General features: G+C 44.5%; 1 protein-coding gene across 1 annotated transcript in view; it reads right to left on the minus strand.

Moving 5' to 3' along the window:
- Nucleotides 1-22439, minus strand: part of SPATA16 (spermatogenesis associated 16) — a 215920-nt gene extending 193481 nt beyond the window's left edge. The window contains exon 1 of the mRNA XM_060240907.1: nucleotides 21826-22439. Coding sequence (XP_060096890.1) covers nucleotides 21826-22425 — 600 coding nt within the window. The 5' untranslated portion in view covers nucleotides 22426-22439. The remainder of the gene's footprint in view (nucleotides 1-21825) is intronic.
- Nucleotides 22440-25682: the final 3243 nt, after the last annotated feature.

Below are 25682 nucleotides of genomic sequence, written 5' to 3' on the forward strand. Positions count from 1 at the left end.
AACACTGACACCCAGACACTCTAGCCATTTGAGAGGGAAAACTCTATGGTGCAATAGGTACCATAGAGTTTTCCCCTCCCAAATGACTAGAGTGTCTGGGAAAACCATAGAGTTTTCCCGGAAAAACCTAGAACGGCTATGAGTGCCATCACCGGTGCAATGATGCTACTTCCGGGTGATGTCATTGTGCCAACAACATCGGGGGAGGTTTCCCCCACTGACCCAATATGGGCTGGTGGGTTGGGAACCTCCCTGGCAGGGGAATGCTGGGGACTTGGCAATGCTGGGGACTTGGCAACCCTAAGTGTAGGCCAGAGTGATCTGTGCACAGGAAAACACCTACAAATGTATGTAGTTGTACTACCCAGGTAGCACTTCTCTTGATAAAAGTCTGAACCTCTCGAAGAATTATCCTGAGAAGAAGTACAAGCATTATCTTGTCCCCATGCTTTCTCAATACAGCTGCCATTCCTTTAATGGTGGTGGGAGATCCCCTTCCCCCAGTTCCCATTGCCCACCGCTCCAAATGGCAGTAGGAGAAATTTCTTTGAAAGGTGGAATTATGTGCACTGCTGTCTTTTCCTGTGAAACTCCAGAAGTGACACAGGGTAGCTCTATGAATCTCTGAAAAAGATGTTAAAACAAGAATTTCCATCAATTCCTAGAGCTACCCAATGTCACTTACAGGTTTTCACCGGAAATGACAGCGCATGTGACATTGTAGTCTCCCCGTGTCCCTGCTCCAGGGGTGACTTCATAGAAAAAGAGGTGCCTAAGCGTATTAGCATAACTCATTGGCATATGTTACACCCCCCTGACATCACTGGAGAGTGTACTAAATTATATCAGCAAACCTTAAAATGCTTCTTGAATTCTAATTGTCATTATAAAACCTTACTCCCATCATACTTTTTAAGTTACTTTCTCCTATGTGGCCACAGTGGCATGATGAAGATTTCCATCTGTCTGATTTATGTTTGATTTATATATTTGTATATATATGATTTATATATTTTCCCATTTGTTGCAGGGAAAAATATTAGAAAATTTGTCAAATCTTAAGAGTTCAGAAAAATTCTCACAGAAGGGTTGAACAATGGAGCCTGGAAGCAGATATTTGATGGGGGCGGGGGGGGGTGTAAGAAAGAAAGAGCACAAGAAAATGTAGAGGTTCCAGAGCTGCATTCCTGTGAGCTCCTGCCTAAAATGAGCCCTGCCCTGCTCCCAAACCTCCCTCTGGTTTCCAGGCATAGGCTAGTTGCACAGCTCGGCACCCCTATTTTGGGGCTAGGATATAGTTACCTAAGATACACTAGATGAGGTCAGGGTTCAATGTGTGCAGATACCATGCAACAACACGGTATTTATGACGCAATATAATATTCATCTGGAACTGCCCTCGGTTTTCATCAAAATCCCTTCTCTCTTTTGATAGTCTAGCAACAACTCCTGCACCAGTCGCTGAAGCCTTTATATGAAGTGTAAATGACACATCGTGGGGTAAGTTAGGAATTATTAATTAATTAGTGTTTTCCAGAGCAGCAGGGAAATATTTCTGAGCTTTAGAGAGACTATCAGCGCAGTGAAAATAACCGAATGTACAGAGACACCAATTAGGCCTAATTATAAATCATCCAATCTGTTCGATGTATTTCTTTAAGGGGGAATTGTGGTTGCATCTGAGTACATGGTTGAAAGGCGTGAGAAAATGTTTCTTTGACACGCACATGTTCAGACACATGAACACATATGGGAGCAGGGCTTTTTTTGAGCAGGAACACACAGGAACGCAGTTCCGGCTGGCTTGGCACCAGGGGGTGTGGCCTAATATGCAAATGAATTCCTACTTGGCTTTTTTTTACAAAAAAGCCTTATGTGAAACAATGATGACATCAGGGGTTGTGGCCTAAAATGCAAATGAGTTCCTGCTGGGCTTTTCCTACGCACCATGTGAAGCCAGATAAATAACAGCAGTTCATGCAAACGGAGAGCAGAGCAGGATTTCTGGTGGACAAATAACCACATTATTCTGCTATGCTAAGGGTGATGTATGTAAGTAAAATAATGAAAAGGATAGATTCAAAATTCAGCTATAAAACGGCAGGGGGTTGGGGAGAAGCGGATCGTTATCTACCAATCTGACTCCATTACACAACTGAACTAAGTTCTCTAAAATTAAGATTGCTGATTCCCCCCCCTCCAAATCTCCCAGAGCAATAAAAGAGAATAAGTAGCGGTGAAGGAAGAGTGGGGGAGGAAATCAATTCCTTGCTTTGCAGTCTAAAATATTGTGATAGTACCATGGTGATAATGCATGGGTTCGCATTTCGTTTTTTTAAAATATTCATTTAGGCAGCTTGTGTTCAACTGTAACATACTCAATGTTACGGGGTCCCCCCCATCCATCCATGGTGCTTTTTCCAGGCAGAGTATCTTTAAGAATGCTGTTGGAAAAGACCGGTTGTCTTCTGGCAGAGCATCTGCTTGGCATGAAGAAGGTCCCAGGTTCAATCCCCGGCATCTCCAGTTAAGAAGATTAGGTGGGAGGTGATTTGAAAAGACCTCGGCCTGAGACTCTGGAGAGTCATTGACAGTTTGAGTAGAAAATACTAGCTTCATGAAAGTGGGATGTTTTGCCTTATTGCATTTTCCAGCAAAGGTAGTACTTTATAGCAGAATGCCTCACGCCAGAAGTACTGTGGTACAGCTATTTTGCAACACTGTTACTGAATTACATGACCACTGCTTTCAGGGCAGGTGTTGCTGTTGTTGCTATCGTTCATATGACACTTTGGTAACCTACAGACTTGATTACTACAATGGGCTGTATGGGGACTGCCCTTGAAGACAACTCAAAAGCCTTCAGCTAAGTGCAGAATTTGGTAGCTCAGGATCAATAAGGGTGGCAGTTTTAACCTTTAGCACCATGACTTGTGACCCACATGTGAGAAGGACTGCCTTTGTTCATGTGTGTCCACCTGCATGATACAATCTCATCAACAGGTGTCAAATTTTACATGTAAGAAACTCCAGCAGTGACCTGTTCTTTGATCCTCTGCATTGTACACTGATGCATTTTCCTCTTGGTTATTAGTAATAATTATGATAGAGAAGCAGGAGCATTACGATATACACAAACACATGTCCGGCCACATTCAATAGGTTTAATGCTGTTGCCTCAGTTGACCAGGTGTCACACAAACACATGAACTTGTCTTATTCTGAGTCAGCTTATTGGGCTGTTAAGCTCAGGGAAGTCTATTCTGACTGTCAGTAGCTCTCCAGGGTCTCAGGTAGAGGCCTTTCACATCACCTACAATCTGACACTATCTGAGAGCCAGCATGGGATAGTGGTTAAGAGCAGTGGATTCTAATCTGGAGAACCAGGTTTGATTTCCCACTCCTCCGCCACATGATGCCTGCTGGGTGACCTTGGGCCAGTCACAGTCCTCTCAGAACTCTCTCAGCCCCACCTCCCTTCCAAGGTGCCTGTTGTGGAAGAGGAAGAGAATGTTGATTGTAAGGTAGAGAAGAGCAGGGTATCAAAACCTACTCTTCCGATACTTATAACTGGAGATCCCAGGATTGACCCTGGGATTTCTGACATGCAAAGTGGATGCCGTATCATGGAGTCACAGCCGCTCCTCTATCCCTACCCCATTAAGGGTTAAGCTTGCTGCACCCATTATTCTTCAAAATTCAAACTCACAATAGTAAGGAAATGCAAACTAAGCTGGCAAATACTGCGTAACAATCATTGTGCATTACAAACAACACAATGAACAATGATTGTCGCCATACTGCCTGCTGGCTTGGCTTAGTTTGCATTTCCTAGCTTTTGTGTTATGTCTGAGTTTTCAAAAATAATTGGTAACACAGTCTTCTTCTGTTAAAAAAAATGGTTTGTTTGTCAATTAACTTCTCCTACTTTGAAAACTTTCTGTTACAGACAAAAGCACATTTTTTTGTTGCTAGTTTTTAACAAAGCAGCTGCTCTGCCACTGAACCACATCCCTCCCCTTGAACTCATTAAGAGTTAAGGTTGCTAAACTCAGGATTCTCCAGGATTCAGACTCATGCTGAATGGCCCAGAGGTCTGAGGTGCTGCTGTTCCCCTGACTCTTCTCAAGCTCTGAAACAATGTACCCCTCCGCAGCTATTTCAACACCTGAGAAGAAGAAGACTGCCGATTTATACCCCGCCCTTCTCTCTGAATCAGAGACTCAGAGCAGCTTACAATCTCCTATATCTTCTCCCCTCACAACAGACACCCTGTGAGGTGGGTGGGGGTGAGAGGGCTCTCACAGCAGCTGCCCTTTCAAGGACAACTCCTGCGAGAGCTATGGCTGACCCAAGGTCATTCCAGCAGCTGTAAGTGGAGGAGTGGGAAATCAAACCCGGTTCTCCAAGATAAGAGCCCACACACTTAATCAGTGTGCAAACAGGGAGGAGACAACAAGAGTGGTATGATGCAGGGCCTATAAAGGTCAGGCTCCAGCATCCTTTTAAAATCAGTTTAAAATGGTGGCAGCATCCTTGTGGTAGCCTCAAGGACAACATCATGTGCAGAATGATTAAAGGGCTGGAACACTTTCCCTATGAAGAAAGGTTAAAACGCTTGGGGCTCTTTAGCTTGGAGAAACATCGACTGAGGGGTGACATGATAGATGTTTACAAGATTATGCATGGGATAGAGAAGGCAGAGAAAGAAGTACTTTTCTCCCGTTCTCGCAATACACGAACTCCTGGGCACTCAATGAAATTGCTGAGCAGTTGGGTTAGAATGGATAAAAGGAAGTACTTCTTCACCTGAAGGGAGATTAACACATGGAATTCACTGCCACAGGAGGTAATTGTGGCTACAAGCATAGACAGCTTCAAGAGGGGATTGGATAAACATATGGAGCAGAGGTCCATCAGTGGCTATTCACCACAGGGTATAGACAGTACTCTCTGTCTGGGTCAGTGATGCTCTGCATTCCTGGTGCTTGAGGGGGGCAACAGTGGGAGGGCTTCTAGTGTCCTGGCCCCACTGATGGACCTCCTGATGGCCCTTGGGGGTTTTTTGGCCCTAAGTCAAAATCTTCCCTGTTTGTTCTGCTCCTGTTGTTCCCCTGGATTTTATCTGTTATTACAGAAAGCTGCTTTCCTGGGTTTGGACAGGGCTAAACGTCCTGACTCTGAATATCTTAACAACACAAAAAAGAAAAACAACAGCAACAACAAAAACCTAACAAACCTTGGATTCATTGCGTTATGTATGGCTGGTTCTGATGGGCTAACAAGTTCTCCTTCCCCTGGTCCCACAGCTCCCACTGCTGCTCAATGGTGCAGCAGGAGTCAAATGGAAAGGGGTGGGGGTGGGGAGTCACTTCTGGTTGACTCCTAGAGCATCCTGCCAGTGTCACTCTGGATTGGCACTGGAAGTGGCACTGTGGCTGTGGGCTGGCAACCCTTGATGTTAAATAGTGGGGAAAGGCCTTACAGAGACAGCACAATAGCTCATTTGGGCCTCAGTAGGTGTTACATTTCTCCACCTGAGAGTATCCCTGACTGCTCAATTATTTTATTCCTCTTTCTTCTCCTCAGGGAAGGAAGAAAGATTGACAGGCCTGGACTGTGAATTCTTGCAACTCCAGGAGTCATAAGGATGCCTACCTATCCACACCCAGTCAAAGGGTGCACTAATGTCGATGGGCGTGGCTTAAAGGGGCGAAACATGTCTGCCTCTGAGAGGAGGGAGGGACTTGCTTGCTTGCAGTATTGTGGTCAACAAAGACAAGTTAGAGGGACTACATAGCTGGCAGTCTGCCATCCCCTGGACATCTGTTAATTCAAATAAAGAGGCAGACAGGAGAGGGCAGGATATTGCCTGCATTGGAAAGACATTTCCCAATACACCCTAATGGAGCTTCCTATACTGTCCTTTGGGGTCTAAATTAAGAAACGGCAACCCTACCTGCAGCCCACAGCACTGGCTTATCTACAAACAGGGCTTTTTTTGGTAGAAAAAGCCCAGCAGGAACTCATTTGCATATTAGGCCACACCCCCTCACATCACCATTGTTTCACACAGGGCTTTTTTGTAGAAAAAGTCCAGAAGGAACTCATTTGCGTATTAGGCTGCACCCATGACACCAAGCCAGCCGGAACTGCATTCCTATGCATTCCTGCTCATAAAACCCCCCTTCTAAAAATATGGACCTCAGCTGGCCTGGAGAAAAATGCCCTTTTGACCAAGATTCAGTGTGTGGACATTGGCAGATTAAGCTTTACATAGCGTGGAGGTAAGTGAGATCACCTAATAAATGGCATTCCATTAAGCCTCTAATTAAAAAAAAAAAAAGCAGAACATTTTTGTCCAGACATTTGACAATCGTATCAACAGAAGTTTAGCAAAAAGCAGGCATTCAGAATCTTCCTTTGTGCATTGCATGAGGCTGTGGATCGGGTGCGTGCAACTTAATGTTTTGAAAGTGAGACATCCCTTCAAAGAGTTAAGCCAAAATGAAGGCTGCGATAAAAAAACAGAGTGACACTTATGTTTATTTCACAATCACATCGGCAGAGCCCATAATGACCATCTGTGGGATATGGAATTAATCCAGCTCATGAAAAGAGATCTCTAAGGCCCTCTAGTGAATTAATCACACTTTATTTGAGATCTTCATTTCGCATCCCGGAGACAAACACCATATTTGGCATGGCGCACCCGGCCATCCTGCTGGAGCTCTTTTCTAGGCTTTAAAGTAACATACCAGCCATTAACATACTTCATTTGTTTGTTTAATGACCTGGAGGAGATTATTTTCAGGACAACAGAGTGTAAAATTTAATTCTGGAAGAGATTTATGGCACAAGGAAACCTTTCTAGAATTTGTATACCATCTTTATCAGTATAATTAATTGGCTGTCAAGAGATCCTTGCCCCAACATCTTGCTACCCATTCCCAGCGCTGCAGCCAAACCCAATAAGGCCTGCTTAGTTTCAGTCAAAAAGGATTCTGTGAGCAGCTTTGGATGCACACTTGCTGCAGCAACCAGGAAGAGCAAGTGCCTGGTACTTAGGGTTGCCAACCTCCAGGTGGGGCCTGGAGATCGTGCAGAATTACAGCTGATCTCCAAGGGCTGCTTTGGAGGATGGACTGTATGGCATGATACCTTGCTGAGGTCCCTCCCCAAACCCTGCCCTCCCCAGTCTCCACCCACAAATCTCCCTGAATTACCCACTTGAGTTGGCAACCACGCTGACACTTCCCATTTTAGTTTTCTGATTGTGGCAACTTGTATATCATTTCTATTGACCAACACAGCCCCCCGCCCCCCCAATTTTGCACACAATTAAAAAGTTTACAGCATTGGTGCCAGAAGTGTTGTGAGAAATAACCATCCAACGAGCACCTCCCATGTGATCTCCTTACCAGGAACATTACAAAAAAGATTTTAAAATCTGCTAGATGTGAGTTTGGTGTAGAGGTTGAGTGTGTGCAGGCTCTTATCTGGGAGAACCGGGTTTGATTCCCCATTCAGCCATAGCTCTCATAGGAGTTGTCCTTGAAAGGGCAGCTTCTGGGAGAGCTCTCTCAGCCCCACCTACTTCACAGGGTGTCTCTTGTGGGGGAGAAAGGTAAAGGAGATTGTAAGCCACTCTTAGACTCTGAGGTTCAGAGAGAAGGGGTGGTATAAATCCAATTTCTTCTTTTTTTATTGTCAAGTCACAGCTGAATAAGGTGACCCCATAGTTTTCAATACAAGAGATGTTCAAAGATGTTTGCCATTGCATGCCTCTGCATAGCAACCCTAGATTGCCTTGGTGGTCTCCCATCCAAGTACTAACCAGGACTGACCTAGCTTAGCTTCCAAGATCTGATAGGATTGTGCTAGCCTGGGCTACTCAGGTCTGGGCAAGAAGAGGATGATATTGGATTTATATCCCACCCTCCACTCCGAATCTCAGAGTGGCTCACAATCTCCTTTATCTCCCTCCCCCACAACAGACACCCTGTGAGGTGGGTGGGGCTGAGAGGACTCTCACAGCAGCTGCCCTTTCAAGGACAACTGAATTCTACCTAAAAAGATCTGGTCAAAATGTAGGGTTCTGTAAATAAATAATAGGCTTCTGTGAACAGTTGGGGCTTAGAAGAACCTGCATTGCTCATGGAATCGGCTGTGCTTTATCTAGAAACTGCTCTATTTTTATTGCCATCACCAAGGCAACTAAGATTATGTACACTTGCACTATCATGCATGGGAACTACTGATTGTTTAGGCAGTTCTAAGACAACATAACCCATGATATAATGCAAATGGGAGCGAAAGATGGTGAAATATGGTGACCTAAGATATCAGAGGGCCATTAAACTGAGTACCAAACTGCTTATATATAGCTTGTGTCACATGTGGCATAATGCAACAGGCCTCAGATTCAGTGGGAGCTCACAGGAGCACAGCTCCTGAACCTTTCTGAGAGTTCCCCCTCCTCCTTCTGAGAGTTTCACCTCCTTGTCCATTGAATAGTATGTGAAGCTGCATAACAATCCCTGGATGAGCTCTACCACCTATTTTTCTACAAAATGACCGCTGATGCAACTCACACAACCAATGTGTGATGGTTAGTCAACTATGGACTCAACGAACTTCCAGCTTTCACTGCTGGCCTGAGGCTACAAAACAGGGAGATCATTAAGCACCTAATCAGTAGAGTTGCCAGACAGTGGGAGGGTTTGGGGAGGGCAGCATCCCAGGAGAAAAATTTAAAAAGAAAAATAAGGCCTCATCTGCTTGCAAATCATTCTTACCATAGAGTTCCTGGTGATTTCTAGAGCTATCCAGAAGTGACAAAGATTAGGCTCTAGGAATCACTGGGAGCTCTATGATAAAACCAGAAGTTCTTGTCTCCTCCCCTTCCCCCCATTTTTCTCCTGCTGCCACTAGAAACAGCAGGGGACAACCAGGCCTGGGAGCAGGGGATTCTCTACCTCCACAGGGGTGGGGGGTGGGGGGTGGGGGGTGGGGGGTGGGGCTTGGCAGCTTTCAGTGACAAACCACAACATGTGCAGTTAAGTTATTTTCATAAAGACTTACATGTATTCATTGCCTCCTGGTACCTTCTGTCACTTCTGATCCTATTACAACATATTTGAAGAAAACATTCCAAACTAAAGCCTGAATTCAAATACACGAAACAGTCTCACACTAAATCAGATTATTGGTCTACCAAGTTGAGTATTGTCTGCCTGACTGGCAGTGGCTCTTCAGGGTTTTAAGCAGAGTTTCTTCACATCACCTATTATGGATGCAGGGCCTTTCTGGGGGTAGAAAAAGCCCAGCAGGAACTCATTTGCATATTAGGCCATACCTCCTGACATCACCATTGTTTTGCACAGGGGGTTTTTTTTGTAGAAAAAGACCAGCAGGAACTCATTTGCATATTAGGCCACACCCTCTTACACCAAGCCAGCCAGAACGGCATTCCTGTGCATTCCTGCTCAAAAGAAGCCCTGTGAGTATGTATGTATGTATTTATGTGACATCAAGTTGCAACCCACTTTTAACAATGCCAGCAAAGAATTTTCAAGGCATGTGATGAAGAGATGGTTTGTCATTGCCTTCCTCTGCAGAGTCTTCCTTGGTGGCCCCAAATCCACCAAGAGATGGATCCTGAGATCTGATGAGATTAGGCTATACCACACCATTCCATATCCCATTTCACCCATCACTCAATCTTTTAAAGTGAAGATGCTGAGGATGATCGACCCTGAGACCTTTCGCATGCAAAGCTGATGCTTTGTCACAAAATCGCATGACTTGGGTCATAGCTAAGTGGTACAGAGAGGCATAAATACATGTGTATGTTATATAACACAAAAAAGAATTAAATATTCTGGCATGAACAGAAGGCACTGTGAGCAAGACCTGCTAAGCAGACCTAAGTTGGAACACAGGCTCCCCATGGAGAGAAGGAGTGATTTTAATACAGGGTTCTGGTTTATCCTATAACAGAGATCCTTCATTTCTCAATAAGGTTGCCGGCTCCTGGTTGGGAAATTCCTGAAGATTGGGAAGTGGAGTCTGAGAATGGTAGGGTTTGGGGAAGGGTTCAGTACCTGACCAGGGTTGTGGGGTGGGCAGTGACTCAGGAGAAAACTTCAGGGTGTAATGCCACTTTCCAGAGAAGCCATTTTCTCCAGGGAAACTGATCTCTGTTGCCTGGAAATCAGCAGTAATCCCAGGAGGTCTCCAGCTACCCCCTGGGAATTGGTGATCAATGTTAAACTATAGAGGAAAATATCAAGCATTTCAGAGCCGTATGAGTTTCCTGCTTAAGAAAAGATGCTAACACCTCTCTCAGGTTTAGGTGCTGAGGAACTACTGCCTCTTGGGATAAATTACAGCAGCTAATTACATGTTGGACCTCAGATGGAGAACACAGTTTGATAAACACACCACACACACACACACACACACAAGTAGGCCATTTTACTGCCTCTGGGGAGCACTGTATTACCCAGAATGACAAAATACACATTTTGAGCTGTTTCACACCGCAGAGATCCTATGGTAATGAGAATTAGCTGCAAGCGACTGTGCAATTCAAAGATGCATCTTTCAAGAGCAAGGTTTCTTAAAGTGGGACACCTGAGCGCTGTGATGGGAAGAAAGGGATATAAAACCAAAAGGGGTGAGGATATGTGCATGGAAAACACTGGTTCTCCTGCAGTAAATACCAGTTTGGTTGAAAGAATATGACTGCTTGGTTAAAACTGGTATAAGCTGTGAAGTATCCAGGTTCCTCTCAGAATTTTTGATGTCAGAGTCATCTAGGGCAGCCAGCCACAGGCCTGGAACCCTCAGAATCATAGAGTTGGAAGCAACCTCCAGGGTCATCTAGTCCAACCCCCTGCACAATGCAGGAATCTCACAAACACTTCCCCCTAAATTCACAGGAACTTCATTGCTGTCAGCTGGCCATCTAGCCTCTGTTTAAAAACCTCCAAGGAAGGAGAGCTCACCACCTCCCGAGGAAGCCTGTTTCACTGAAGAATCGCTCTAACAGGAAGTTCTTCCTAACGTTGAGCCAGAAATTCTTTTGATTTAATTTCAACCCATTGGATCTGGTCCTACCTTCTGGCGCCACAGAAAACAATTCCACACCATCCTCTACATGACAGCCCTTCAGGTACTTGAAGATACCTCCTCTCCAGGCTAAACATGCCCAGCTCCTTCAACTTTTCTTCATAGGACTGGTCTCCAGACCCCTCACCATCTTCGTCGCCCTCCTCTGAACCGTTCCAGCTTGTCTATATCCTTCCTAAAATGTGGTGCCCAAAACTAAACACAATACTCAAGGCGAAGTCTTACCAGAAGAAGTCTTACCAGAAGAAAACTTTGGGGGGCTGGGCATGGGGAAAAGATATTGTGCAACACAGCATTGTCTCTTCTAGGCAAAGACCTGACTGTGTCATCACTCCATCAAGCAACGTTCTAGGAATTTTACTAATTTCTTTGGTAAATACTGTACCAATGGTGGGGGGGGGGGACTTCCTGCAGCATCCCTCAACATGTTGACATCAGTTCCAGGTTTTCGCTGGGGAATTATGTTTCTGCACTGAACAAAACTACCCCCACCAATGTTACCTCTAGGCAGAAGAGTCTTGTGAGCAAAAATTCTACTTTGTGAGCTACTGGCATTAAAGTTGTGAGCTACTGCATAAATTAGTGTGCTCTGCGGCAAATTTTCCTGAGCTAAGACAAAAATGTGTGAGCTGGAGGCTAAAAATCTGTGAGCTAGCTCACACTAACTCAGAGGAAACACTGACCTCCACCCCATTTCTCCTTGCTGCTTCACTGAGCTCTGGAGGTGAAAGGGGAGCATATCTGGGAATTTGCCTGCTGTAAGTGAGCCATTGGCATCCCTAGAGTGATCATGCATCTGGTCCATGAGAGGCTGTGTGGCTCAGTGGGAGAGTATCTGCTCTGCATGGAGAATCTCCCAAGTTCAATCTCCTGCATCTCCAGTGAAAAAGGAACAGCTCATGAGTGCTGTGAAATACCTTTACCTGAAGACCCTGGAGAATTGCTGCTAGTCTGAGTAGGCCATACCTTGCTAGACCAACGGTCCATAAGGAAGCTTCTTATGTTCATGTTAGGGCTGCCAGGCCTGATTAAAGAAACATCCGGGGACTTTGGGGGTGGAGCTAGGAGACTTTAGGGGTGGAGTCAGGAGCAAGGGCATGACAAGCATAGGTGAACTCCAGAGGGAGTTCTGGCCATTTTTAGTTCTTGCTACAAGTACACAAAGTGAGTCTAGTTTGAAAAGTTTGAAAAATCTAGATGCATTGCAAACACAGTTCAGTTCAGTTTGCTTTATGACCAAATACACAGCACAATGCAGGCCAACAACATAAAGTTTTTTTACATAAAAAAAATTTTCTTACATAAAAATTGTAAAAATCAAAATGGATCTAAATAGGTAAAATGTAAGATATTTAAAAAATAAATGTGAAAATAAAATATAGGACATTAGTATAGATAATGATACACATGTGCCTTTTTTCCTTACCTGCTATGCACTTTGGGTCAACCTATGAAGCTGTCTTATACTGGATCAGACCATAAATCCATCAAGGTCAGTATTAGGGCTGTCACACCCCCCTCGCCCCTGGCCACTGGCAGAGGATTGGGGGGGGGGGTAGTGTTGCCAGATCCAGGTGTGGAAGATGATGGGGATGAAGCCAGGTGAGGACAGGGACCTCAGTGAGATATAATGCCACAGAGCTCCCCTTCCAAAGCATCCATTTTCTCCAGGGGAACGCTGTAGTCAGGAGATGAGCTGTAATTCCAGGGGATCCCCAGGTCCTGCCTGGAGGCTGGCATCCCTAGTACTGGCTACTTGGACTGGCAAAGACTCTCCAGCACCTCCAGTGGAAAATTTTCCTGTCACCTACTGCCCGATCCCTTTAAACCGGAGATGACGGGGACTGAACCTGGGACCTTCTGCATGCTAAAGCAGATGCTCTACCGCTGAGCCATATCTTTTCCCTTGTAACTTAAAGAACCTGTTGAACCAGCTCATTTACCCTTATCCTGCTGCCCCAGGGCTATCAAAGGACTCTCAGCAGCTATTATTCTCTATGGCCTCTGGCATCTGAGCCCTAATCTTTGTGTTGCTTTTCGATATGGCAACCTTTAATAAACACGTGGGGACAATGGTGACAAAGGGGAGTCAGATTACGTTCGGCTGGTCTAATGCAGGCCGTAGCCTTTTTGTGGGAGAGAGACTGATACTGCGACACATATTTACAGTTTATGGTAACATTTTGTGGGCTGCTGTATGAAGAAGAATCTGGTCACGCAGCTGTAAATGCCAATTCCCCAGCAGCCTGGATGTGCTTTAAAAAGTGCTAGGGAAAAAAAACACACACACACAAGGGCTTTTCAAATGTCGCCTCCCTGTGGGATTAATTGTCAAACGCTGAAAATGTAGGCTAGATGTCAGAAGTGGCTTGTTCACATCCTACACACTTCAGCTGGCAGTCACTTAAACATTATGCAGTATTTACCATCTAGAAAAATCTGAGAGTTTGGAGTGCAGCAAAGGTCATTGGTTTTTATCCACTAAGGCCAGAACCAGACAGTATGAGGGACAGGCAGCTGCAGCCAGAGGCAAAGATCCCATCTCTCTTCCTCACTAAAATTCAAAGAAATAAAAGGTGTGAGGGGAAGACATTCCTCACCCTACTTCATGGACTGCTCCTGGAGAGAAATGAGGAAATCTGGGGTATGATGAATTATGTCCCACATTTTGTCTCTCTCTCGAAATAAAGAGGCAAAAAGAAATATGGATTTTGAATTTATATATCAGCTCTTTGGCCTTGCATTTAAAGCAGTTTACAATTCAAAATAAATTGCCTACAAATATAATACAGAAAATGCCTATTTATGTCAGATTCCTGTGTTGTAAGCCGCCCTGAGCCACTTGTTGGGAAGGGCGGGATAGAAGTCATAAAATAAACAAACAAACAAATAAATAAATAAAAAGGGACATGAAGGGAAAAGTAAAAGAACACTCTGGCACCAATGATTAGATAATTCATACCATATGATAACCAGATGGAAGGATTGTAAAACAGCAGTGTCAAGAGTCAGTTTGGAAAAAGAAGAGAAAGTTTTTATACCCCACTTTTCTCTACCCTAAGAATTCTCAAAGAAGCTTGCAATCTCTTTCCCTTCCTCTCCCCAACACAGGCACCTTGTGAGGCAGGTGGGGCTGAGAGAGCTCTGAGAGGACTGTGACTGGCCCAAGGTCCCCTGGCAGGCTTCCTATAGAGGAGGAATGGGAAATCGGACCTGGTTCTCCAGACTAGAGTCTGCCTCTGCCACTCTTAAACCACATCCACCACTCTGGCTGGAAAGATGACCAGGATAGCTAAATGGCAGTTGGTCTATAAAGACCATTGGTGGTTGATTATCTTCCTCATGTCTCCCTCTGATGCAGCCAGGGAAGATATAAGGTACGTAATGGGGGTGACCAGACTCTAAAGTAATGCTAGATATTTATTTCTATTTACCACAGAAACATTCTTTTTTTGAACCCAAACAACTCACTTCTAATGTAAAGTTTCATTCATCTTATTATGAGGCTTGCCAGCTGCCTCAAAAAGTGTTTGCCCATTGCTGTGCTGACCTGCCTGCTGCTGCTCATGAGCATGGTGGGAGAAAAGGAGGCATGGAATGGAATTTGAACATGTAAGTGATATCATATTCCAATGATGCTCTAGGAATCCTTCTAATCTCTGTGGTATTTACCATAGAGATTGGGGGTGGGGGTGGTGTTTCCCATCTCAAAAAAACCTTCCAGAGGCTGCAGATGACGATACCCTAACATGTAATAATTCAACAGGCGCTACAATAGTCCTTTCTTTGGTGTGACCTTTGGCTTTGGAGTACAGCAAATTTAACAAGCCCATTTCAAATGACGAAGAGAGAGAGAGCTTGATGCATCACTGAGGCTGAATCGACACACGAGCAAACAGTTTATCATAGTCTGTTCCCAGCAGTGGTAATCCAATTTCTGTTATTTTTCATTTTTAAAAATATATATACACACGGAGAAAGTGGGAGAGCTGCTATACATCAATCTGATAAAGATGTTTAAATAATGGGCGCTTTTTTGTGATTATGTCAGTTTTATAGGAGCGTTATAGAAACATGACAGGGAAGCCAAAATCTGATTACGCTTAAATCCTGGCCCATTATGTGATTATTATGAGACACAGCACAGTAGGAGTTACATCGTTATGATAGAAGGGATTTCCAGTATAATTAGATCAGATTGGCAGCACCAAAGAAATCGGGGCATAACATTACAATGGCTTTCCTGTAAATGCCAGTAGCCTTGACTTCCAGTCAATGCACACCTGATAGGTGTAAATTTTTTACTCTTGCTAAAGTCCCATGAGAAGAATTTGCTATATCTCTGTCTCTCTCCTATTGAGTTGGAGGATTCTTCAGTTTCTTTGGCTACGGCAGGTGAGGCTCCAAGTTCAATTGAAGGCACTGGTTTTGACTTTGAAAGCCAGGCACAGACTGGAAAGGCACTGTCTGGTTATCTCAGGAGGTGCTTCTCTCTACGCATTATAAGATCATCAAAACCAACCTTGCTTGCCCTGAGCTGCATAGCCCAGGCAAGCCTTGGAAACTAAGAAGGGTTGACTCTGGCAAGTACTTGGATGGAAGATCTACTTGGAATACCAGGAGTCGGGAGGCAGGGGCAGGCTTTATTCAGCCACTTCCCTGAATATCCGCTAGGTCCCCAGTAGGGGTCAGTCATCAGAGGTTACCATGACTTCCTGGTGCACACATGCACACACAAACACATGCACATATAAATATACCAAAAACAAACCCAGCCTTGGTTGGCATGCCGAAGAGGTGAATGTTGTCGCAGAAAGGAACAAAGTCCTTCACATTAGTGATCTGAAGGTTCTGCAACAGTCGGCTAAGGAAAAGGATAGCTGCAGATATTTATGGGCTCTTTGGCACTGGGTATCACTGGGCCCTCATCAGTTCCCTTTTGCCTCTCTCCCCCACATCATGGTTCTGAGACTGTGGTCTTGTAGGAAAGAACAAACTGAAGCTTGAGGTGATGCTGGCTGGGAAGGCTGTGGAGGGATTAGACCCGCTGGTTTTGGATGGAACAGGCATTTGCAAAGTGGGTTAAGAGCTTGGGGAGCAGCCGTGGACCCTGCCTTGTTGTTTGAAAAGTGGGCTGATGTGGTGGCCAAGAGACCTTGCTGTCCACTGCATTTGGTTCACCAACTCTTCACTTTCTTACACTTGGATGACCTGGCCACAAGAATCTATTATTTTGTGACATCATGGTTAGAGTGCTGTAATGTGTTGTACACTGGACTACTCTTGAAGATGACTAGGAAACTGTAATGGCATCTAAACGCAGCAGTCCGATAATTATTAGAGGCTAGCTTATGAGAACCTATCTTGCCTATTTTAAACCACTGGCATAGATTGCCAGTTCAGTTCCAAGTTCAGCTGAGTGATTTGTTATGATCTTTACCCTCTGCAGCCTAGGACACATATATCTACATTTTTTTTTGTTTGAGCAGGAACACACAGGAACACAGTTCTGGCTGGCTTGGCATCAGGGGGTATGACCTAATTTGCAAATAAGTTCCAAATAAGTTCTACAAAAAAGCCCTGTGTGAAACAATGGTGATATCAGGAGCTCTAGCCTAATATGAAAATAAGTTCCTGCTGGGCTTTTTCTACAAAAAAGGGCCTGAATATCTATGAGACTCTCTCTCTCTCTGTATGTACCCCGGAACCAATTATGGTCCTCTAGTTGTCACCTTTTGCATGTTCCCCGTGCGTAGTGCTGTGAGGCTGTTACCTGGGCTAGTTGATGAGTGGGAGATGCCTCTTCGATAAAGGACTGGGTCTGAAACAGTGATATATGCACGTCCCTGTCAGAGGTTTTCCATGTACCCACTGGTTTATTTTTCCAAGAACCGAAGCCTTGATTTTGGCTGGATTGAAATTCTTGTTGCTACATCTATCAACATTTAATATCAGTATCGGCCACAGGACTGTTGGAACACACGAGCACTTTAATCCACCGCATAAGGAGCGGTAGGATCGTTTTTCTAAACTTTTGGAAGTCTTCTGGAGCAACAACGTACTTTAGGATTTTAATGAACTGTTTGTTATGATTTTTGAGTGACGTTATTAATTGTATTGTTGTGTACATATTCTTATAGATGCTATAGTAATAAGTGTTTTGTAAATTTTCCATGAAATTAATTTGACTGCTGCGTTTTGTATTTTGTTCATAGTATTGGGAATCAGTATTCATTGCTTTTTGTGACTTTCCGCAGTTATTTTTTTTTTGTTTGCCATTAACCTTCACTGTGGTTCTCTGGTTTCTCAATCCCCAGGTGGGGGCAGGGGATTTCCCAGTTTGGAAGCCCTCCCTCCACATCAGGGTCATCAGAAAGTGTGTGTGTGGGGGAAGGAAAATGTCTGCTGGGCTTTCCATTATTCCCTATGGAGACCGATTCCCATAGAGTATAATGGAGAATTGATCTGCGAGTATCTGGGGCTTTGGGGGGCTGTTTTTTGCGGTAGAGGCACCACATTTTCAGTATAGCATCTGGTGCCTCTCCTCAAAATGCTCCCTGAGAGCTTCAAAAAGATTGGACCAGGGGGTCCAATTCTTTGAGCCCCCAAAGAAGGTGCCCCTATCCTTCATTATTTCCAATGGAGGGAAGGCATTTAAAAGGTGGGCAGTCCCTTAAATGTGATCGCCAGAACTTACTTTGGCATTCAATTATGCTTGTCACAACCTTGCTCCTGGCTCCATCCCCAAAGTCCCCAGATATTTCTTGAATTGGACCTGGTAACTCTAGATTTGAGTGGCTGGGCAGATTTTTCCCCGGGAGAAAATAGTTTCAGAAGGTAGCTGTGTGGGCCTGCTGTTGAACTTTTGCAGCAGCTTCCACAACAGCGCAAGGATCTGAAGTTAAGCTGTGGCAATCATTTTGTGGCTACAGCAGCCATTTTGTTGCAGCCATTTTGTTACTATGCCTACCACACCATGTCAGAATTCCAAATGTGCCTGCAGGCACACATGCATGCAAACACACACACACACACACACACACATATATGGTGAGAGAGAGAGTGAAAGCGAGAGAGAGAGAGTGCACCCTTTCTGTCTTTCTTCCTACCAGCAATAATCTGCAATTTCATATACAATCTCTTTTTTTAAAAAAAATATGGGATTTTGTTTGTTCCTTTTGTTTTTGCAGTCTATATTTTTCTTCTTTCTAGCACCAGAGAACATACTGTCTTTCATTTAACAGCACAAACAGGCTTTTATTCATGATGGAAGGCTCTTTGTCTCCTTCCATATATTTATACAGTTATCAGGCTGATGAAGCAAGATCAGGGAAATTTCATGGTGTCATATCAGATAAACAAATGGATGATGTTGAACCATAGAAGGTGCCCTACAAGATGAGATCCAGGGCCTAATGGCAATTATCCCAAACAGCTTACTCAACAGAAAGATAGAAAGAAAGGCTACCTCTGTTACACCCTGTGTGTCTGCTTTCTAGGAGTATCTGCCTGGCCAATCAACATGTTACTTGAGGGGTGATGGGAATCTAAGGCTGGATCTTCCAGTGTTCATTTTGAGCTAAAAAAAAAAAAAAGGCTGTGGGTGGCTCTACTTGTCTCAGGGTAAATTTGGTGACTTGGATACTATTTGGCACTTCTTTATAGATTGCAATAAGTATAATTTGGTTTGTGATTAATGGATTACAATCTCTATCCAAAAATGGAGTTCTGCCACAAAACCGGAGGTTGTAGCAAGACTAGAAGCAGATATTGATCCAGATGTGACTCTGGCAGTTGCAAAATTTTTGCCTATGGAGCTTAATGGTATCATTTCCTAATGTAAAATTTTATATCTATGTTTTCCATATTGTATATCTACGTTCTCTGTATTGTATGTATGTTAATATAATCCTTTTGTATGCTTACGACTTACTGGCCTTCAAGCATTAATAAATGTCTGACTATAGTTGACTCAGGGCTGTAATGGGGAGGGGGGGGGGTTGACTTCTTGAACATTGGTGGTGGTCGTGGTGCAATTTTGAATTGTCAGTCTCAAGGTAGGGTCTGGATTTCTCCCAGAATTGCAGCTGAACTCCAGACTATAGATATCAGTTCCCCGGGAGAAAATAGTTTCAGAAGGTAGCTGTGTGGGTCTGCTGTTGAACTGTCCAGTAGCATCTCTGGTTCATGTAGTTCAGTTAGGATTGCCAGGTCTGTGTTGGAAAATACCTGGAGACTTTGGAGGTGGAGCCAGGAGAGGGTGGGATTTGGGAAGGGGAAGGGCCTCAGCAGGGCACAATGTCCTAGAGTCCACCCTTCAAAGCAGCCGTTTTCTCCGGGGGAGCTGATCTCTGCCAGCTGGAGATCAGTTGTAAAAGCAGGAGATCTCCAGGCCCCACCCGGAGGCTGGCAACCCTGTTCAATCCAATAGCATCTTGAGTTCATTTACAAGTGCAGAACAATGGACTGAACAGGGCTGAATAGGGACATGGGATTCTTATCTTACTACAAATGCTGATTTTCTGACCCCAACCATTTTGCCCTCTGCTCTTATCAACTAATTACGAAGCACAATGGACAAAGTTTGAGTCTATTGGTGCTAGGCTTTCTGGTGCCCTAGGTGAATCACCCACTAGAGCCCCCCCCCCTTATTAAAAATATAGGGAAAATGAAGAGCGCCAAACTCGAAACTTTTCACATTTTTAATTTACTGATTTTTAATTTTAATTTTTTTTTTTAAAAAAATGTGATATGTTATAAAAAATTGTGAGAATAAGTGTTTGCTGGCCACACCAGGAAAGAGGGTGGCAGGATAGGATGAGGTGGGAGACCAAGTTGCACATTGGGGAGAGGGGGGTGGTTTGGCTTTGTTGAGGGCAGCTTGGTGATGGGAGAAGACAAGGTGACAGTGGTCAGGAGCCAGAGTAATGCATCTGGGAGGGAGCAACCAGTGATGCCCCCTAGGCCAAATGGCTTCCTAGGCGACTGCCTACTTTGCCTACTCCCACGCACCGGCCCTGAGTCCAGTGGCACTTGTAAGACCAATGAAGTTTAATTCTGGGTATAAGCTTTGGTGTGCATGGTGCTTCAGACCAACATGGCTACCCATCTGAATCTACATCCTGAGTTCATTGTTTGCAGTGCCCACTCCCACCCTTCTGACTGGGATATAAGGACTCAAGAGATCTCCATTCCAACTCATATTTTAAGGAGGAACTTTGACTCTCAGTAGCTTACAACCCCCAAATTTTGTTTTAATTCAGGAGATCTCCAGGCCCTAACTGAGAGCTGGGCAACCTCAGTCTCAGCCACCCAGTACTTTTTAGCTTCCCCCATTACTGAGCCTAGGCATCCCAAATCCCCCGCTTGGCCTGGGGACCCCCGGTTTGGGACCTTCTCCCCCCGCTGGACAAAAATCTGGAAAGCGGGAGGGAATGGCGACCCTTCCCACCCAGCAGCTTCTCGCCCCTTCCCTTCCCACCCTTGAGGGCAGCCCAGCCAGCGGCTCCAGAGGCGGCGGCGGTGCCGGGCGCGCCTCACTCCCGGCTGGCTGCCCGCCGCTGCTGCTAGAGGTGAGTCACAGCACTTCCCTGGGGCCCTGCCTCCTGCCTTGCCCTCGCCTTTGGTGGCTGGAGGAGCGCCGGTCAGGCGTCGCGGGCGCGGGGACCAAGCGGCGGCCTCCCTGCAGCCTTCGCTGCTCAGCCAGGCCCGGGGGGGGGGGGCGGGGACCGGAGAGAGCCAAGGCGCCGGGAGTGGAGTCCGGCTGGGAAGGCGGCATGCAGCCGGGCTGGGCCTGTGGCTGGAAGGCTCTTGTTGCGCTGAAGAGGGAAGGCTCGTTGCACCGGCCCGTTTGGAGAGCCTCGGTAAAGGGCGGCGGGGGGCCGGGGAGGTCAGCTCCAGCCAAGATGGGAAATGCCTAGAAATGTGCGGGGGGGGTGGTGGTGGTGCTTCAGGTGGAGAACAAAAGTCTTCCTCGGCTGAACCTAAGCCCCCCCCCTCCGGGAATCTGGACTTTTGGAATTCTTTGTAGTTCTAGGGAACTGCCTGCATGCCCTCACTGGCTGACCTGTGGGACACGATGAAGATTTCTACAGTTGGTTGGGCGGCGGGGGGGGGGGGAAGAAGGGCTCGGAGGAGAATATTCCCTCTTGGGGGGTGGGGGTTGCCAGCTGGGTGAAGGGAATTCCTAGAGATGTGGGGGGAGGGTGGGAAGCTGTTTTTTGAGGTAGAGGCGCCAAAATTTCAGTATAGCATCTAGTGCCTCTCCCCAAAATACCCCCCAAGTTTCATAAAGATTGGACCAGGGGGTCGAATTCTATGAACCCCAAAAGAAGATGCCCCTATTCTTCATTATTTCCTATGGAAGGAAGGAATTGAATAGGTTTGCTGTCCCTTTAAATGTGATGGCCAGAACTCCCTTTGGAGTTCAATGATGCTTGTCACAGCCTTGATCTTGGCTCCACCCCTAATTTCTCCTGGCTCCACCCCCAAAGTCTCCTGGCTCCACCCCCAAAGCCCCCAGATATTTCTTGAATTGGACTTGGCAACCCTAACTGAGCCTAATATCTTTTTGTTGTTATTGTTAAATCTCCTGTCTACCGGAGGAACTGGTTGGCCAGTGTCTGAGACAGGACGCTGGACTACATGGACTAGTTGTCTAATCCAGCAGGGCTGTTCTTACATTCTTACCTCAAGTGCTGTTTGGAATTGTCCTGCTGCCATGGCATACTTCTTTTGCCGATAGCAGGTACTGGCATCCTTTAAGGCCACCTGAAGCCACTTGTCCATCTGGGGCAGGACATTCATGTCAGGAAGCCTCGGGGAATCTGCACTAAAAGCTTCTGGAAATCTGATTTGTGCCGCGGTGGTGGCTTGAGACTCCAGAAACTCATAGGTGACATCCCCTTCATCAAAGTAGACCAGCTTCATTTCCATTTCCATGAGGGTTTTTAGAGGGATGTGGGAGAGAAGCAGGGTGATGGTCTGGTTTTCCAGCTCTGCCAGGCGTGCCTCTTTCCTCAGAGCTGGCCTTTCATCATTCTCTGACTTTCGTTTAAGGCCCTGCCTGTCGAAATCATTGCTTTGCTTTTCCTTGACATTCTTTCCTGCTTTTAGTTTCTCCATTACATTTTCCACAGCTGCTCCCCCAGAGGGGCTTTTAACCTCTTGCAAAGCTTCCGGAATATCATTCTGCCGGTGTGCCGATAAACCCAGCTCCTTGGTAGTCGTCTCCTCAAGGCACTCTTCGTTCGTGATGTTCTCAAAACTTGTGTTGTTTGCAGGCTCCATGACTCATAAATGAGGCTAAGCTCAAATTTCCTAGGAGAAAAAAGTTGGGAAAGTTTACATTTCTAGTGTGTATATGTGTGTACATATGTATGTGTGTGTGTGAGAGAGAGATAAACAATGCAAAGCAAATATTTTATTTTGCTTGCTCATTGCTAGCTCCAGGGCTTTTTTTTTGTAGCAGGAACTCCTTTGCATATTAGGCCACACACCCCTGATGTAGCCAATCCTCCAAGAGTTTACAGGGCTCTTAGTAAAGGGCCTACTGTAAGCTCCAGGAGCAATGGCTACATAGAGAGGGTGACCTAGTAATGCAAAGGAGTTCCTGCTACAAAAAAAGCCCTGGCTGGCTCCATTTGAAGTCAACAGTCAGCTTTAGTTAGCAAAGTGTGGGGGGGATTTTTAAAAATGAGACTCCAGAATTATTTCCTCTTTCATATGTAGGAAAATAATTATACCTATAATATAGTAAGTGTCGTGAAAAGTTCTTTTTTGTTCTAGTATTGACTCCAGTACAGTACAGTATTCACTCCTAGCATTCACTAGAGTTTGCTTTTTCATTTTTTCAACATTTTTTTCGTTTACTATTTCTAATTTTTCAGGTTCAAATCCAACCATGAAGTTTATGGAGCTTTGAGGAATATGGTGGATGCTTCTATGCTGAGTTCTATCTCAAAAATATCTGTATTAAGTAGCTTCAGTAAGTTATCTGTTAGCCTAACTTTCCTTGCTGGATTGCCATGAAACTAAATGAGAACAAGAAAAAATCTATGTTCCAAAGATGCTACAAATGTTACATGTATTGATACCATATTATAATAATACAATGACTTGGTTTCTGTGATAATAAATTCAAACTAACATGAAACAGGATTGCCTCCTCTTTGTATTGAACAAAGCAAACTGTTAAAGTCCAAGCAAAATGTAGAAATTGCTTGTGAAGCTGAGAATCCGTTCCAAGAAGAGAGATGCAGATTTCAGATCTTACTGTAACAAAACATGAATTCCAAGTATAGAATCATAGAATCAAATCATAGAATCATAGAGTTAGAAGGGACCTCCAAGGTCATCAAGTCCAAACCCCTGCACAATGCAAGAAACTCATAAATACCTCCTCTTAAATTCACAGGATCTTCATTGCTGTCAGGTGGCCATCTAGCCTCTATTTTAAAACCTTCAAGGAAGGAGAGCTCACCACCTCCTGAAGAAGCCTGTTCCATTGAGGAACCACTCTAATGGTCAGGAAGTTCTTCCTAATGTTGAGCCGGAAACTCATTTGATTTAATTTCAACCCATTGGTTCTGGTCCTACCTTCTGGGGCCACAGAAAACAATTCCACACCATCCTCTAGATAACAGCCCTTCAGGTATTTGAAGACGGTGATCATATCGTCTCTCAGCTTCCTCCTCCCCAGGCTAAACATGCCCAGCTCCTTCAACCTTTCTTCATAGGACTTGGTCTGCAGACTCCTCACCATCTTCGTCACCCTCCTCTGGACTCGTTCCAGCTTGTCTATATCCTTCTTAAAATGTGGTGCCCAAAACTGAACATAATACTCCAGGTGAGATCTTACCAGAGCAGAGTAAAGTGATACCATCACTTCACATGATCTGGACATTATACTTCTGTTGATACAGCCCCAAATTGCATTTGCCTTTTTAGCCACCATATCCCACTGTTGACTCATATTCAGCATATGGTCCACTAAGACCCCTGGATCCTTTTCACACATGCTACCACTAAGGCAAGTCTCCCCCATCCTATAACCATGCATTGGATTTTTCCTACCTAATGCAGAACTTTACATTTATTCCTCTTAAAATTAATTTTATGGTAAGTCCAACTTCTCAGGATCAATCCCTTCTTCAGGAAATAATTTCACTTCAAATCCAAATTTCACTCCTTGAGGTCTGATTACAGAATTCCAACTGGCCTGGCTCACAGTATCTCATGAGGTATTACCCAAATCATAAAGGAGACTGCTCACTTACATTATAAAACCCCCCAGCTTTCACCCCCCACCTGAAATGGCAGTTTGGGAGGCAGATGTAGTTAGTTTTTTTTTTAATTCTTCAATTTCATTTAATTAGGGAAATTTCTCCCACTGTAATCTCTGTAGCAGTATCTGTCATTAACAGAGCCTCATTAAAACAGGAATAATTGCTGTCTTAACATTTCTGCATTATTATTTGGCAGTTGTTCACACCTCTTGCAAAACTGAAATGTAAATGCTGTTTGTATAATCAGACAGTGTGTGTAATAAGTGTCATGCATTATTGAAGCAATCTTTTACACGTACAGACAATGGGTATTGGGGTCCAATGAGCAGAAATTCGCTCTGTTTCTCATAATGCCTGATCCTGTTGTAAAGTTGTTGTGGTTCCCCATAATGAAGACAATCAGTACTATATTAAGAACAGATACAAGGAAATGCTTCTTCAAACAACACATAATTCATTTGGGGGTTCCATTACTTTAAGATGAAGTGACTGTCTTTAGTTTAGATTTTTTTAAAAAATAATTGGGTCAGACATTGGCTCTTGGCTATTTATTTATTATCGATATATTTATTAATAGTCCTCCTTTCTCACAGAGACTCAAAGCAAATTACAGGATATCAAACAGTGCAATTAGACAGCAAAAGACAGCCCATGAACAAAACAATAGGATTGAGGATTACAGAATTAAAGAGAACAATATGAACAATAAACGATCTAAAACAAGGTGTGCTATACAGAAAGTGGATTGCAAGGTATGTGGTAAAAGCCTGTAACACCTACAATAATCACTGTGGTTTAGACTACAATCCTTTTTCATTATAAAGATGCCCTCCTGGACTGTTCCATTCTACTACAATTCAAATCTCTCACCTAAAGGGAACTTCCAGATTCAGTTGTTGTATACTTGGATCAGATGCTTGGAACAAATGTAACAGGAAGGCATTGCCTTCAACTTTCCCTTCTGCTAAAGTGATCTGGGAATACCTTGTAGCAGGTGAAGTTCCACATGCAAAACCACTTAAGAAGTGGCCCTAGCCTCCTTAGGATTCATGGATGCTTCCTATTTCCTACTGTTGGAAATATGTATCTGTTTTGTATGTCCTTTGCAATGTTCTAAAGTTCCAGTCATTATAGGGTTAGCACTGTGCCTGATTCCCTATTGTCTGCATGACCTGGGAAGAAGATACTGACAGCTGTCAATCAAGGTCTAGAAGCGGGAAAATCTGTTTTGTCTATTTGGTCAGTTAGTGAAGTGACTTC

The sequence above is a fragment of the Heteronotia binoei genome, chromosome 6 (assembly GCF_032191835.1).
Source record: "Heteronotia binoei isolate CCM8104 ecotype False Entrance Well chromosome 6, APGP_CSIRO_Hbin_v1, whole genome shotgun sequence".
Lineage (NCBI taxonomy): Eukaryota > Metazoa > Chordata > Lepidosauria > Squamata > Gekkonidae > Heteronotia > Heteronotia binoei.